Genomic DNA, 17,276 nt, shown 5'->3' with positions numbered 1-17,276 from the left:
GTTTTTTCAATGTAATTATATTTATATGAAAGTATCGCACATTTTTTAATGAAATAATATACATAAAATACAGTTTATATACACATTGGTGCGTAAAAACTCAAATAATTTAAAAAAATACTTGAAAAGTACTTGCAAAATGGTTAATAACCGTTACGAATATCTTCAACACTGCTGCCAGACGCAGCCTGCCAGAAGCGGCCTGCCAGACGCCGCCTAAGCTCAGCCAATCAGCGATGAGCTAATTCGCATGTCGCCTACACTGATGGCATTTGGGCACCTCTGCGTCTGTCGGCTGCAATTCGATCGAAACAGTTCAACACAGGCAAGCAAGCAACTCGCAACAGAGTGCGTTCCCAACCCAAAGTGTTTTTTGAAATTTAGTCACGACGAGTGCGCTTAGCGGTAAACACAAATGTTCTTATTAACTAACACACCAGCTAGTTTTTTTGTGTGCCAACAATATTTTGTTAATTTTTGTTAATGTTCCTGTTTTTGTTCTAAAGTGCTAAAAGCGGCGTGCCAAATTTTTATTGCGTGCAAAATTGCCAAAAAGGAAATTATACATACACATGCACGCACACACACACACACACACACTCACTTAAACACATATGCAAACACACTCACACATTCCTATACAGCATTAAGTTTGATGGGTTAGGACAGATTTTTTTTGCGCATTTTTTAGCTGAGATTAAAATTTACTTTAATTAGTAAACAGCTGTTGAATTAGCTACGAGGCCGCCAAAAGCATAGAAAAAAACTTTTTGACTTGGCATACGGCAAATGATTTCGCGCAACTTCCCAAAGACAACGACAACTTTACAACAATCACTAAGGTAAGTGAATTGTGTTGACGCGTGAGAAAAGTTCTAAGTTAAGTTGTGCAATAAATTGACATACTTATGCATGATTGTGTGTACATGTGCATGATGGATTGTTTGGGAGAGGCTCGGGTCTCGGTGCATAAGTTTCCGGCCGGAGCCAGAGATGGCGCCAGCAGGTTGACACTACACAACACTACTTAAAAACGAAAACACGCAATTGGCCAAATGTTGTTTGGAGCAGGTCTCATTTCGACTCCTTTTCATACGCTTCTATTTTGCTACTACTCAACACTATTCTATATTAAAAAAAAAACAAGAAACTGACTTAACACTGATTCGATTCTTTTCTATTATGTTTTCGACTTCGCTTACGCCGCTTACCGCGGAATTTTTACGATTTCTGAATGCATTAAACTCTATTGTGTGTAGCTTATTATCAAATAAAAGGCCCGTTTTCGAGTTGACGTCATTTGTTATTTCAGATTTAGATATTTGAGTTTTTTCTTTACCTAATCTGACCATTTATTTATGAGCATGCCTTGAGAGGTAATTATGGAGCTGAGAGCTTTTGTAGCAAACCGATTTGATAACTTGATTGTCGTGGGAGTGTCAGCGACTCACAGACACATACACCCACATACAATTTTCAAATTTTGCTGAGCACCGAATCTGCAGCGGTGCAAATCGAGCTCTAAACTGGAAGCATAGAGCCCTTTCTTTCTAACGCTGCCAACTCCTGCCAGCCTAACGGAAATTTGATCTTTCCAAACCCAAATGTCAGTGTTTATCTGAATACAATTTTTCTAATATTGGAGTTAAAAACTAGTTGAAAACAAGAAATTTCCCTATATAAGAAGTCGATTTTTAAACGATCGTAAGCTATGGATGCCAACTCCGACATACGCACTGTGAGCAAGAGAATTACGGATCCTTGAAAAGCTTTTTGACGATAAGTTGTAAGCGAAGAGACTTGTTTGAAGAGAAAAAGATTGACCGACAACTAAAGTTGCCATCATGATCAAGAGAATATATATATGTTTACTATATATATTATAGGATTGTAAATGACATCTACTTTGCTTTCACAGTTCGTCAATAATTTATAACATCATTTTCATGGTTATAGAAAGGGTATAGAAGGGATATGCGATAGGCACAGAAAGGGATACACATATGTATTGTAATTTTGAATTCGTTGGCCTATTACCATGCTTAGTCGATATATTTTTAAATTACTTATTTGCATTCATTCACATATAAAAATTGCGCACTTTATTGCGAAGAGTGAATTATCAGTGCTTATTAATCGATCGATATTAGATTTGAAATACGCCGAAGCATGATATTTCACTCTATTTAGATACGAAAAAGTAAGGATGCAGATCAAAACAAGTAAGAGGTTCTAGTCGGAGCGCCCGACTGGGGAATACCCTGAACCCTCTTCTTCCAACAGGCGATAGGTATAAAATGAAAGATACTTGATATACTATTCTAGAAGTTACAAGTCAAGTTTGGTGATTTTAGCTCTTATTATTTACCAAAATTGCGCAAAAAACCGGATTTCGAAATCGATTTGTATCGATTACTTGGAAACGGGACTAGTTATCGAATTTCGGAAACAAACTCGATCTGCGCGGGTACTAGGACTAGGACCTTCAGCTAAAGTCTCTAGCTCTTATAGGTTCTGAGATCCTTGCGTTCATACATACGGACAGACAGACGTACATGGTAAGATCGACTCGGCTGTTGATGCTGATGAAGAATATATATACTTTATGGGGTCGGAGATGCTTGCTTCTGCCTGTTACATTTGCACAAATACATAATACCCTTTTAACCATTTTCAATGGGTTCAGGGTATAAATATATTATTTTAATGCAACTTAATGTAGATATATGTATCTTTGTTTTTCTTACGAAAGCATTCCCTGCTGTGTGTCCCCCTCCATTGGCTTACGTAAGTCGGTGTTATGAGAAAATGTATAGATTGCATTATTGTTAATTAAATACAGCTTCATTTTCAGGGAAAGCTGATAATTATAGAAACTCAATTGTAACACATAAGCAGACATGCATTTGCAGCATTTCGTAACGATGTCGTTTATTAATTCGTAGCATACTTTGTTGGTGGACTGCACAACACACACACACTCACACAACTGTCATTTGATGCGCGCACACAAATGCAATTGCATACTTACGAACGAGCACAGACACACACACGCCCACATGCACAAATACACACAGATCCGCTTACGTAGATTGCGTTCGCTTCGATTTCGCTGTCGTTCTTTGTAATCAACAAGCTGTCTTCGTTTGTCCAACTCTCAATGCATTTCTAATTGACTTAATCAGAAAAGGTCCCCTCCCCTTCCCACCTGTTGTCTCTTCACTCCTCTGCCTTCTGCCTGTCTACGTCATTTGCCTACTGCGTCGTTCGGCGTTGCCTCACATTGTTGCATGCTGCATAATGCTGCCTCCTGCCTGCCAATTGCAGCATCCTTTTTGCGCGTAAATGAATTTCCATGAATTTATTATAGCGGCAAAAAAGCGAGAAAGATGCAGCGTAGGCGTGTGGGAGCGGGATGGGCTACGGCAAATTTGCCTCTCTGCATGCGAGTGTGTGCCCATTTTTAACATTTTATAGTTGACCTACTCTTTTCCTGCTCCTCCCACCTGTCCAACCTGTCTCCGCACTGTCAATGAGTCATTTAGTTCGTTAGTCAGCAAACTATTAGCAACATTTCCGCCTTTTTTTCTCCATTTATTTGGCATCTCTCATTTGCATTCAACTAGAAAACTATATGGAAGCTGAGGGGCAAAATGTAAACTATTTGGATTTTTTTATAAAGTTCAATTTAATTAATTAATTTCAATAAAATGCCTTCATTTAAGTGCACTAACGCCAATCTTAATTTTCAACGAACAAAATGACTGCAAATGGAATTTATTCATTTGTTCTAACGTTCGGTTATATTTTTACCAAACTATATTTTCCGATTAACAGGCAGTCAGGTAATTTATTCTATCCCATCCCCAAATGTTCCTTTTAACAATAATTAAATAGATAAAATGCGAAAACTGCAAAAAGGTCAACTGTCATTTGGCTGCTAACTATCAGGGCTTGTCCTCCATCTGATGGACTCTTGACTTTGCTCTCAGAGATCTCTGATAGATTCAAAAGAAATTGGGTTCCACGAAAACGAAGTATATAAATAGAGCTGGGCAGCTGCAAAGTGGATGGGACACGGTGTCTACCGCTTCCTCATCGGGATAACTTCTGCATAAGTCGTTTAATAAATGCGTAATTGGATGAATCCCTTTCTGGCAAAATACGTGACCTAACTATTTTTATATACTGCCTTTTTTATGAAAAGATTGTTGTTAGTCGCAGGAGAGAAAATCTAAAATTAAAATAAACAGGAAAAATGCAAACAACGTCAGAAATATGAATTCGAAGTAACTTTAATCCAGATTCTATAAATATATAAATTGAATAAAGAACTCGTCGCTGTTTCGAGCTTTGCAGGCGAGTCCGAGTCCGTCCATTTGTCTCCATTTGTTTGCTTTCAACGCTGTATACTCGCGTATTTCCGCGACGCTCGTTCACATTTTCTTGGCCATCTTCACTAAGAGGCGGGGAAACCGCTAAAATCTGTTTTCTGTACAGTTTTTGAGCTAGGCTTGGCAGGTGTTCTACTGATAAGCTCCCTTTATGATTGAGCCCAATATTTTGGTCCATGCCCGCCTCATACATTACAAAAGTCGATAGCTACTCATCTTAGTCTTTGCTTAAAGGCTACAGTTTAATAAGTTTCAGAAGCTTGTTGATTTCTTAAAACCTTACTGCTGCTCTCCCATCTTTTATATTCCTTAGAAGTTTATAGAAACTTTTAACAGGAGCCCGATTGTTTTTCCAGTAGTTGATATATAGCTCAAACATAAGCATGCTAGTTTGTCCAAACATTCGCACCTGAATTGACAGCATAATTCGATCTACGTGACCCAGTCAAGTGGGTTTAAATTCAATTAGCGCATTGCATTACCCATAATCAGGTTGACAAGCACAGCAGATTGGTTATTCTGCTGAACACAGAAGCACATAACTGACAGTTGTGGATTTATTATGAACAAAAATCAATTGTGGCATATGGGGAAACACATGAGCACACACAAATAACAAATAGTTTTCGCTTGATTGCAATTCGAAATGGAAGCGTGTCGCAACACGAAGGATCAAAAATATCGATACACAGGACTTTTTGAAATATATATGTTAAGTGTTTTTTATAAATTGTAAGGAAGGTTTGTAATTTGTCTTGACGTTCGCGTGAAAGTTAATGGATATTTATATATTTTCTTAACATATTTTCAGTATATGATTAAATACTAGCATTTCCTGAAGCAATTCAATCCGCGTGTTCTCCTGCCCCACCCTCCACGTAAGAATAAAAGAAACATGCACTGAATAAATTACCCGTCGTCGCCAGGTTTAAATGAATAATGTTGAAAATGCAGGTGGTATCAAAATTGTTTCGAGTGTATTGTCAACATTAAAAGTATACAAAATCATTCCTGTCTACGCATTCACGTTGCTCTCATCCAATATATTAATTACCAATCCATTGAATCAGGTGTTAAGGCTGTCATCTCCACTAATATCTTCTTCACATCGAGAACTAACATATTCCCCATTGCCCCTGTTGCGGCCTTATCTCAAACTCATTACAGTTGTCATTGCTGTATTTAGTTTTCCTCAATTGCTCAAAAGAAAACACTTTTGTTTGTTTTTATTTCTACTTTGAATTAAGACAAAAATTCTGTCTTTTCGTGGGGTAGAATTTATTATTGTTGATCTCGCTCTTGTTAGTCTGACGATCAAACAGCTAAAGCCACGCAGGCTCATGAACTCGCGTCTGCAATGTAAGTTGATTATGTTGTTTTAAGGGTTTTTGCATACAATCTTTGATCACCGTTTTCGCCTATTTGCGGGTCGAGTTTTTCTAAAGAAACGGAAGCTTCAGTAGGAATTTCAGCTTTAAAGATCTTACGGTTTGTGCTTTTCGTTCAGTCATTCAGTCAGGACAAACTTTTAGTGGGTACTGCCCGGCCTTGCCCGTGGAACGTTTTGTGTTAAAAATTTTAGAGATTACCCTTTCACTAATTACACACTCGAGAAAAATTGAAATCTACCTATTGAAATCTAATTTCCGCCCATGTTAGTCTTGCGGTGAGAATCTTGAAGCTGAAGAATAAACGTGTAAAAAGTGTCATACAAAGGTTTTTCGCGATTTTTCCACACATACGGGTGGAATTACCCGAAACCCCGTCTTAACGTGCACCTTCATCACATAAGGTAACTACAGTGAAAATTTCAGCTTCCTAACTCTTACGATTTGGGCTGTGCGTTGATCACCAATCAGTCAGTCAGTCAGTCATTAGGTCAGTCAGGACAAACAGTTTTATATATAGAGATCCATAAGCGTCAGTTCTCAACTCAAATTTTACCTGTATCCTATTGAATTCCTTAATTTTGGTTGAATTAGGTCGCATCAATTAACCGGGGCATGCAATATGATTATAATTTTATTTTTTTTTTAGGAGAACGCGCGCGTAGCTCTAGTTTTAATAGGCTTTGGTTCATAAGTACCATGGCTATTTTGCTCCATGTTGGGGCATTTGGTAATTGCATTTTTGTTTTTGTTTACGTTGTTTTACCGTGGATGCTGGCTTATAATTCTACCCAATACGAAGGAACGAAACAAACAATAACAGGAAAACAACAACAACAACAACATTAATAACACCACGAACGTCAATAACAACAACAACAGCAGGAGAGCTCATGCAATATTCAGTTTCTGCCGTTGCATTGAATTTGAATTAGCAATAGTCGGCTTTGCTCTTGCTCGCTCTCTCTCTCTCTCTCTCTCTCTCTCTCTCTTCTCTTTTTGTCCTTGGCTGGAGGACCAGCAATAGCAGCGCAGCAGTTGCCAAGGCCATGGTATGTGCTCTTGCTGGCCCACACTCCGTTATCGCAGCATTCGTTGCGCTTCTCGCACTGTTGCTGCTGCTGCTCCTGCTCTTCACTCATTCGTTGCTAATTGATGTTTGTGTTTGTGTGTGTATGTTTCTGTGTGCGTGTGTGCGTGTGTGTGTGTGGGGAAAGTGGGGGGTGTCTTCAGCTCATTAATACGTGTTTTGTTCTGCGCTGTTTCTGCCATGGTTGCAGCTGCTGCTGTCGTTGTCCAGAGCTATTGGTCTGCTCCTCTTGATATTTGATTTGCAATGTTGTGCGCTGTTGTCGTTCATAATTAAATTGCCAGCGTTGCGCATTGTCGCCCACCCACAAAAGTATGCAGTGCTTTATCGAAAACTGCGCGTGCGTCATGTGTACATGTGTGCATGTGTGCATGTGTGCATATGTGCCCGTGTCCGTTTTTATTTCTTGCAAGTGTGTGTGTGTGTATGTCTGTCCATAACTTTATTAAGAATTTGATTAGAATGACAGCCACTGTTGCGTGATGTCGCTGTGTGCCTGGTGAAGTGCACAACTTAATGAACACACTTCCCTTACCTGACCCCTGCCCCCTGCCCCAAAATGTATGCAACACTGGACTAATGAAATCTGAAATATTTGCACTACCCACACAGAGTGCAATTTCTGTTTTTCTTTTTAATTGCAGACGTAAAGAAAGCCCTTTCAAGAGACTTACAGCAGTAGAACAAAAAACAAGAACGTAAACATGTCTGATCGCAAAGCTGTCATTAAGAATGCTGATATGAGCGAGGAGATGCAGCAGGATGCTGTCGATTGCGCGACCCAAGCCCTGGAGAAGTACAACATTGAGAAGGTAAGTTAAGCTCAACAAAAATATAATAAAAAAGATAAACGGCAATAACATGTTCAGAAAATATTAATTAATATTTGCTATTGTTGTATTCGAATACAATGTACTGGAAGAATCCGGCAATATCGCGTTCCTTGGCGACGCCAAAAAGATATATGTACGTTTGCGATTGTAACATATATAATAGTATTATTATATTTTGATTCATCAAAAGATCAAATAATAATGTTGAAAAGTTACCGACCTTTCACTATTGTTCAAATTAAAAATTTTTAGTGCACATTTAAAGACTAAACTCGCACGCATTTGTTCTAGAATGTTGTGCATTCGACCATCAAATGATGAGCATTTGCGTAATATGTTTATGTGCGTAAATACACAGACATTTTAGCATCGAAAAATCCCGACCCTTTGAAATTTGAGAGCTGAACGACATTTGGGTCACATTTGACGCACACAGAAAATGACGCAGAAACCCAAAGCCGGTTAACCTACGCTGTTGCATGCTCACGTGGATGTTCAATGTGAATACTGAATTTACATTTGTGCAATAGACGCTCATTTTAAAACATTACGTTGACCGATAAGAGGTTTCAAATATCTTTTTGCATAATTGTTTGGAAATTCGCATGTAATTGAAAGTCAAAATATAAATTAAAGGCCTAAACTTACTGCAACGTATTACGTGCTAATTCTGTGTGCTATATATATATATATATATATATATATATATATGTATATATATTAAGCTGTTTGTCCTGACTGACTGACAAGGCACAGTACAAGCCGTAAGAAACAGGAATCTTAGATTTTAAATGAAGTTAACTTATATCCGTCAAGACAAGGTTTTCGATAAAAGGGAATATTAAACCAACTTATTTTCACAGATTCTTGTTTAAATTCATTTGATAAGTGTTTCCACACTTTTTGCCAAATCCATTCCTCTTTCGTGGAAATAGGGGCTTTGGGAAAGTGTTTCGATTTTTTTGTTGCAAAATCCACGCGTTAAATGGGCGATGTTAGGGTTGTAATCTCATATGCAAAGATCTTTAAGAAAATTAATTTGCGATAGGTTTAACACATTTCGCAAACTCCAATCTTCTTGAATAGAAAATGCGAGTCAAAGGTTAAATGAACGAAAGTTTATTTTTTGTCTTTAAGCTTCAGACCAAGGGACTTAAAAAAGTGTAAAATATTTTTTCTAATTTTCTGTTCTTAATTCAATGGGTTTTAAATGAATATTCAAATATCTATGTATATTGAATTGAACTTACGATAGTACGGATAAATTTATAATTTCCGTGAAAAGTAATATCTAAAATATGTACGGGCTAGCCGGGGAATACTTGCTACTTATATATATTTATACTAGCGGGTATAACCCGGCCTTGCCCGTGGCACGTATGTTATAAAATCAATGTTCTCAAACAAATTTGAAATGTTTTTGAAACTGATTGCACGGTAAACAAATAACTTTCATACAAACGTTTTCCGCCAATTTACTACTGTTGCGAGTGGAATTTCCCAAATCGCTGAAATACGTATTTATTAAGTTCTTATGTAGAGCTTTGGAAATAAGTTTATAGCAAATCGGACACGACTTAAAACTTCGTCCAATAAATCTTTAAATCGCATTCCCCCCGAAGAAGTTTGAATTCTGCGAAAAGTGTGAAACACGTCTCAAATGATTTTTCTTATAGATCTTTGGAAACGAATTTGAGCGCGAAACGTCACCCACCAAATCTATGACCTCCATTTCCACCAAGGAGGAACGGATTTTTCGAAAAGTGTGAAACACCCCTAAAAATAAATTTGAACAAAGATCTTTGAAAATAAGTTTGAGGCCAATCGGATCGTAAACAAAAAAGTTACATACAAACGTTTTTCGCAATTTTTCCACACTTGCGGGTGGAATTTCCCGAAACCCCGTTTTAACGTGCACCTACATCACATAAGGTAGCTACAGTGAAAATTTCAGCTTCCTAGCTCTTACGGTTTGGGCTGTGCGTTGATCACCAATCAGTCAGTCAGTCAGTCAGTCATTAGGTCAGTCAGGACAAACAGTTTTATATATAGAGATCCATAAGCGTCAGTTCTCAACTCAAATGTTACCTGTATCCTATTGAATTCCTTAATTTTGGTTGAATTAGGTCGCATCAATTAACCGGGGCATGCAATATGATTATAATTTTATTTTTTTTTTTAGGAGAACGCGCGCGTAGCTCTAGTTTTAATAGGCTTTGACAAGTATATTCTTCGTTAAAGCTATAAGGAGGCTACAATATGGACTCAGATTATAGTTGGTGTAAATAAAAAGATTTATTTCTTAGCTGGGTCGAATGATGAATGTAATAAAAAGTCTAGTCATATAATTGGTATCTCTTTTTGCGGTTGGAAACGTAAATTATTGTACATGAATTTCATGTTAAAAGGAAAAAGAGTCAAATACATGTCAAGGAAGGAGAAATCAGATTGCACAAACAGATAGATGTGCGACTTGGCTATTGATACTGTTCAAGAGTAAATTTACAAGTGTAATAAGAAATGATGAGGAAAACTTCTGAAAATCATTTCAATTTATAGTTTTCTCTTTGTCGTTCAAGCAGCAGTTCGAATCCAAGGCTAGTGGGCGGCTGTTGGGCGTACCTGGTAACCAGTGCTATTAAAAAAGCTGTGTTATTTTGCATCCAGCTCCTAATCCTATTTGGATGAATTCTTAATTTGAAGCATTGTTGATGTTGAGTGCGCTGCATTCTGATCCTTCTGATTTGTATTTAATTCCTTGGCAACCATTTTGCTAAGAATGAAGGGATGAATGAAGCTGAACGCAATGCAGCCTCTTGTTAATGCAGCCTCTTGTTGCGATTTTTAGCAACAAGATTACGGACATCATTAAATGCTCAGAGCTCATCTAGTTGGCCATCGAGTTTGTGTATGTGTCTTTTGGCCCTGGTCAAGGGCAGGCATTAATATAAGCTTGGGCAACAAGAAATAGAATAATAATAGCACCTAAAATGAAGCAATGGAAATAATCAATAGACATGCGCTGAAGGCAACCAAATGAGGCATCTATCGATGCTACCAGCTGTCCTCTATGTCCTGGTCAGTGCCGGTTGCGGGCATGAGCCTGAGCGTGGGTGTGGGCGTGGGCGTGGGCGTGGGCCTGAGCTCCGGGTCTGGGTCCGGCTGTGTGTGTCATAGCCTCTGTCAATGCCAATGGCAGGTGCCAAGGCAAGGCCTTGAGAACAGAAGCCAATGCTAGCGAGAGAGAGAAAGAGAAGAAAAGTGAGAGAGAGAGCTAGAGAAATCACAGCAAGCAAGTGCAGGGGTTGTTGAGTGTGGGTTAGTGTGTGTGTGCGTATGTGGTTGTGTGTGTCTGAGTGTGTGCGTCTGCTAATTGAGTAGTTAAAAGGCAAAAACATCATTGGGATGCGCGCCCCTCCGGAATGTATGCTACAGATTTTTCACTGCTGCATGCATAGTTGTCAGTGGTTTTCTGGACGTGTGTGTGTGTGTGTGTGTGTGTGTTTGTGTTTGTATAAGTCTAACGACGCACGCACATCTATCACGCCCACAGACTACCCACTGTCGCCTGCCTCTCGTTGCTATAAATAAAATATATGCCATAAAACGCATACATACATACATACGCATGCACGCACGCACAGACAGACAGACAGACAAGTGTGTGTGTGTGTGTGTGTGCGTGTGTGCTTGCGTGTATGTAGGAAGCCGAGAGCGCGATTGATTGCTTTTGTTTTTCATTGTTTTTGTTTGTTCGTAATGCATGATAATAGTATTAATATTAATAACTAGCGGGTATAACTCGGCCTTGCCCGTGGCACGTATGTTATAAAATCAATGTTTTCTAAAAGCTTTGAAAATGATTTTCAAACTGATCGGACGGGAATCAAACAAACTTAAAATTCACCCAAAAAAACTTTGAAATGCATTTTCCACCGAAGGAGTTTAGATTTTGCGAAAAATTATTTATCTTATAGATCTTTGGAAATAAATTTGAACACAAAACGTCATCCACCAAATCTTCGACCCTCATTTGCACTAAGGAGGGATGGATTTTTCAAAAAGTGTGAAACACCCCTCAAATGAATTTGAACATAGATCTTTGAAAATGTTTGGAACCGATCGGATGGTAAACAAAAAACTTTCATACAACCGTTTTCCGCCAATTTACCACTGTTGCGGGTGGAATTTCCCAATTCGCTGAAATACGTATTCATTAAGTTCTTATGGAGAGCTTTGAAAATAAGCTTAAAGCAAATCGGACACAACTTAAAACTTCACCCATAAAATCTATAAATCGGATTTCCCCCGAAGAAGTTTGAATTCTGCGAAAAGTGTGAAACACGTCTCAAATGATTTTTCCTATAGATCGTTGGAAACGTGAAACACCCCTCAAATGAATTTGAACAAAGATCTTTGAAAATAATTTTGAGGCCGATCGGATGGTAAACAAAAAAGTTACATACAAACGTTTTTCGCGATTTTTCCACACTTGCGGGTGGAATTTCCCGAAACCCCGTCTTAACGTGCACCTACATCACATAAGGTAGCTACAGTGAAAATTTCAGCTTCCTAGCTCTTACGGTTTGGGCTGTGCGTTGATCACCAATCAGTCAGTCAGTCAGTCAGTCAGTCAGTCAGTCAGTCAGTCAGTCAGTCAGTCAGGACAAACAGTTTTATATATAGAGATGTTTTTATTTATTAAATTCAGTTTTTGATGTTAAGATATTTTACTTTTGGTATTGCAAATATGGTACGGTTCAGGTTTCGCTTCAGGTTGGGCTACTTTTGGATCTAACTTAACTGCATTTAAGGTTAGGTGCAGGCATACACCATACAACATAGTTTTAGATCGAACAAAAATGTACTTGACGGGGTTCCCGATCCACAGAAGATGAATGGCTACCAATTTTTCCGGCTGGCAGCCCTTTTGCTGTTCTTATTCGTAAGCCCCAACTTTCTACAGTCAAAAACACAGAAAAAATGTTGAATATCATACTATCATATATATTGAATGGTTTTTATAGCCCAATTATAAGGTTATTAAATATTTGATATATCGAAAAGTGTTTAGAGTCAAAAATATGCACGACGACAATTGAAAACTCTGGTTTATAGATTTCAAGTGACTTCTATACTTTTTTAAGTTTTTAGATCTTTGTGTTAATTTACTTATATTGGGCTGCAATTCAGGATATCATGATATCGATTTTAGATCTAAAACACTTTAGATTTTCTCATAAAGCATGAAAATTCTTATGGTTTAATAAAGTTTTGAATAACTATAGGTTAATTGGCAGAAGATTGACTTAAAATCCGTAATCTGTCTATAATCAAGGCAATTCATAGATTTCTTATTAATTTGATTTCTTTTTCTATAAAAAATACACGGAATACGTAGTTTTCAAAATCTCAGGTAAAATCCCACGTCAGGCGTTTAATTTTTATAAATCTGTCAAAACTCAATTGATTAAATGAAATATTCTTTTGATCAAAGTTTTTTATATTCATTTCTTTCTTTGTTATACTTTTAAATTGTTGTAAATATTATTTTCAATATTAATCAATTAATATTAATCAATTAACATCAATTCTAATTTTTCTGCTCTGTTGTAATGATTTTTCAATCTTAATTTGATGGATATTTTCTTACTGTTTCAGTTTCGAAGTACTTCATAAAACCCTTGCACAAGAGAAAATCTGTTGATATACCTATATATAAACCTATATATGAAACATACCCGAATTTTATCAAGCGAAAATGCATTTGATTCGAACTAAAGGCCAACAAAGTGGTAAAAACAAAGAAAGCAATAACTTGGTTTCCAATAGATACGCAACTAGCACACCATTACACAAGGGTTAAATGGACACTCACACACACACACACACACACACACTCGCACACACTGGCACACACGCACCGAATACATACACACGGCAGAGCTGAGCAAATTATGTGCTTTATATGTATATATTTTTAGGGGCGCTCAACCTTTCGAGCGACTTAAATTCTATCTACCAAAAGGCATTGTGCCCCTGTGTTTGTGTGTGTGTGTGTGTGTGTGTGTGTTAGGGGGGCTTGTGTGCGTGGGTGTGGCTGTGTGGGTGTGTGCTTGTGTTTTGCCTTGGCTGTGGCAGCGATTTAAAGACAAAATCCCCAAAATAAGCCAAAGCGAGGCTAACAAAGCAAACAAACCAGCAAAAACCAAGCGAACTAAGCCAAATTAAATCAATTTTTCCGCATCGTTTGCGTTTTGCTTATTTAAAAATAAATTTAATTAGTTTTTTTTATGTTTATTTTTATTTATTTTCCATTTTCTTTTCCATTACCTGCAATTCATTTATGATGATTTCTGCTTGATTTATTTTTGTGTGTCGCTGAATATATTGGATTGCTGGTTGGGGAAAAACATTTTGCGTGGCCAAATGTTTAATCAATATGCGGCCAAATATATCCGTTAAGTCCCCCTCGCCCACCCCTACGCCTGGCAGGCAGGTGCTGCTCCACTCAGCTCGACATCCTTTGACATATAGAGTACATGATTTTAGCAGGGGATTGCGATGACGCCCAGTCCTTCCCCATACGAACCCAAAAATAAATATTGTTCTTATATACCGCACAGATTTTAAGGCCAGACTTTGAAAACTAACCGATACATATATTGTTAAATGTATGTATGATATAATGGGCAAAAAGACTTCAAATTAAAACAAATAATACTTAAAATAGCAGGATATTGATACATGTGTAAACATATATTAAAATGTATTTTTGCACATATTTGAGGAGAATTGTAAAGCTTGTATATATTCTAACGAAGAGTATGTGTTTCATCATTTTGAATACTTGATATGACTGTTAAGTCTGAATTTGGTATTTGTGCCCAAAAATTCCAAGCAGCAAATTGCAGGAGCTACATATGTCAATGCACAGGTAGATTGTGTTGCATGCGTGGATAACTTTGATGGTGGAACGTGCTACCTTTCCTTGCCGCCCCAAACCGAGCAACTTGTGTGTTCAATTTTTTGGCGTTGCCAAAACAAATTGCTTGACGTTGCTGGGGCCTGTAAGTCCCTTCCCTCTCTGGGGCCCTTCCATGCACCTGGACGGAATGTATAAAACAGTCAACGCAATATTGTCGTTTGACACGACACAAAATAATAGCCACATAACAAGAACAAGACCAAACTAAAGAAAACTTAGAAATAACTTTATAGCGATCATGTCTTCGATTGGGTGGCATGGCAGAGGGAGGGTATATGTGTTTGCGGGGCAGTTAAGGTTTAACATTCACCATTGTCACAAAAGCCTTTTGAATTTGTTTTGTTCTAGGTTTCCTTTTGAGGTCATTGGGTTAAGTTTACGAGTTGGCACGCATTTGCTGTCAAGTTTTGTCTCCTCGCTTCTCTTCCACACTTTCCCACTCGCTAAACCCGCAAATCTCTTCACTCAACTATTGTAAAAGCGAAAACTTTCCGATTGATTTAAGTTCTTTGCGTTTTTATTTCTTTTCACTTATTGTAAACGGTTGATTTTTTGTTAGCAGAGTCTTTTTTATCATAAGTGAATATGTTCGATGTATCCTGCGTATTCTAAAAAGAGTTTTGAACAGCTCTTCATTTGAAGTAAGTTTGTCTTTGTGAGGAAGTTAAGTGTTTATTGTCTATGGGTCTTGGATTAATTCATCCGGTTTTATATACTTATTTGTTTTATTTCTCAAATATACGCGAAAATATTTCGTGTTTGTCGACATTTTCAAACTAAAAATAAAACAATCAAAATATTTTCAACTGACTTTTTAAATATCGGAACCAAAACATTGTTTCAGTCTCATCATAAATAAACCAAATGTTTTGTTATTAACAAGAATTAAAAGCACACTTTTTTGCACTCTTGATACTACGGCAACATTTTATTATAATTTTGTATCATTTGATGCCAATTAAAATAAAATTTTTAAAAATAAATATATGAAAAGTTGCCCTTTTTAGTTAAATAAAGTTTTAGTTAATTTTTATGAATGTTTCGCTATGTTTTCGCTGCAGACCCTAGACAGACATTGTTTTTGGCTGTCGCTATAACAATACTGGCATCCTATGTTAGTCTGGGTGCGTTGGCGGGTCTGTCGCGTTATACCATTAGCTCGATGGTTGAAAGGGGTATCATGGTTATGTGCAAATGTTTGTAACAGGCAGAAGGAACCCATAAATTATCACGAGAAGGAACTGATTCGTTGTAGCCATGTCTGTCTGTCTGTTTTGCTGTGAAGATTGAATTATATAATCTCCCACATATTAACCCATTTTCACAATATCGATTAACATTAATATCGATACATAGCTTTCAAAGCATAACTTGGTATGAAGAATCTCCTTTTGTCTATATACAGATTAGGTATATATCACCTTTTGTATATCTTCCCCCAATCTACCAAAAATTCAGGGAAGACTTATTTCCATAAAGGTAGAGCCTTGCACCTTAGTATTTTCGTACTTTTGTCAACCATTGCATTGAAAATTTCATAATGATCGGACTATAAACACCGAAGTTAATCTAGAATGCTTTGTCCATAGTGTGGGGCAAGGGGAAGAAGCAGCACAGCGCCCATTCGCGTTTGTGTGTGTGCTTTTGTGTGAAGGATGCTAGCATGTTTTAAACCACAGCTCGACGCTCAGTCCAGGGTATCTTCGAGTCGGGCGCTTTAGACTGAAGCACTCTTGTTTCTCTTTTGTCAATTTTTGGCCCGTTCGTGTGTCGTCTGTTTGTGTAACCCTGGCTTTAGCCATCAAAACGACTGGCAGTGACCTTTGGAATTTGCCAATTGCCGCTGCATTCGACATTATACAAGTTCACACATGTGTGTGTGTGTTTGTGTGTATTTGTGTTGGTCCAGTGATGCTCAAACTGTGCGCTGCTAAGTGAGCTACACTGAATATTGCCAACCAACCAGCCAAAGGCAACAAGAACAACCTCAACTAACTCATTAACACAGAAAACTTTTTGGTATTTCCCGTTTACCCCACCCCGCCCTGAAGGCCCCCTCCCAGTCAGTTTTTGAGGTCACACACAGGTTTGCCTTGCCGCCTGCGTTATCAGCGGGGGAAGGGTGGAGCTGTTGGAAGGGTGAAATGGTGGTCGGTTGGTTTTCGGTTTTGGATGTAGCTATTTTAAAGAGTTTCCGTCGCCGTGGCCGTCGGTATTTTTTTAGCAGCCACTTGAAGCAATTACTAATATATCGCTCTCTATTCTTATTGCAGGATATTGCGGCTTATATCAAGAAGGAATTCGACAAGAAATACAATCCCACATGGCATTGCATTGTGGGCCGCAACTTTGGATCGTATGTGACACACGAGACGCGCCATTTCATATACTTTTATTTGGGCCAGGTGGCCATTTTATTGTTTAAGAGCGGTTAAAGTATTGTCGAGTCGGATGAAGTGGTGGTCAGGAGGCTGGAGGAGCAACAGCAGCAGCAGCAGCAGCAACGTTTACAACAAGAGGAAGCGTCAGCTGCAGCTGCATCTGCTGAAGCGCAGCGGGAGGGGCAGCAGCAGCAACAACAGA

General features: G+C 38.1%; 1 protein-coding gene across 1 annotated transcript; it reads left to right on the top strand.

The window, feature by feature from the left end:
* Window positions 1-255: 255 nt before the first annotated feature.
* Window positions 256-17,156, top strand: LOC135440485 (dynein light chain 1, cytoplasmic). The gene is made up of 3 exons (XM_064699681.1): window positions 256-405; window positions 7,517-7,684; window positions 16,967-17,156. The coding sequence occupies exons 2-3, from the start codon at window positions 7,577-7,579 to the stop codon at window positions 17,126-17,128; spliced, it is 270 nt and encodes an 89-aa protein (XP_064555751.1). The 5' UTR covers window positions 256-405; window positions 7,517-7,576; the 3' UTR covers window positions 17,129-17,156.
* The last annotated feature ends 120 nt before the right edge of the window (window positions 17,157-17,276 follow it).

Source organism: Drosophila montana, unplaced genomic scaffold (genome assembly GCF_035044405.1).
Source record: "Drosophila montana isolate Dmon_TW-CO22-7 unplaced genomic scaffold, ASM3504440v1 contig_1624_1, whole genome shotgun sequence".
Taxonomy (NCBI): Eukaryota; Metazoa; Arthropoda; class Insecta; order Diptera; family Drosophilidae; genus Drosophila; species Drosophila montana.
This window is presented reverse-complemented; position numbering and strand designations above follow the sequence as displayed.

Coding starts and splice junctions, on each gene's coding strand:
- LOC135440485 (XM_064699681.1), top strand. CDS start 7,577: ATGTCTGATCGCAAAGCTGTCATTAAGAATGCTGATATGAGCGAGGAG. Junction 7,685..16,966: donor AGAAGTACAACATTGAGAAG/GTAAGTTAAGCT, acceptor TTCTTATTGCAG/GATATTGCGGCTTATATCAA.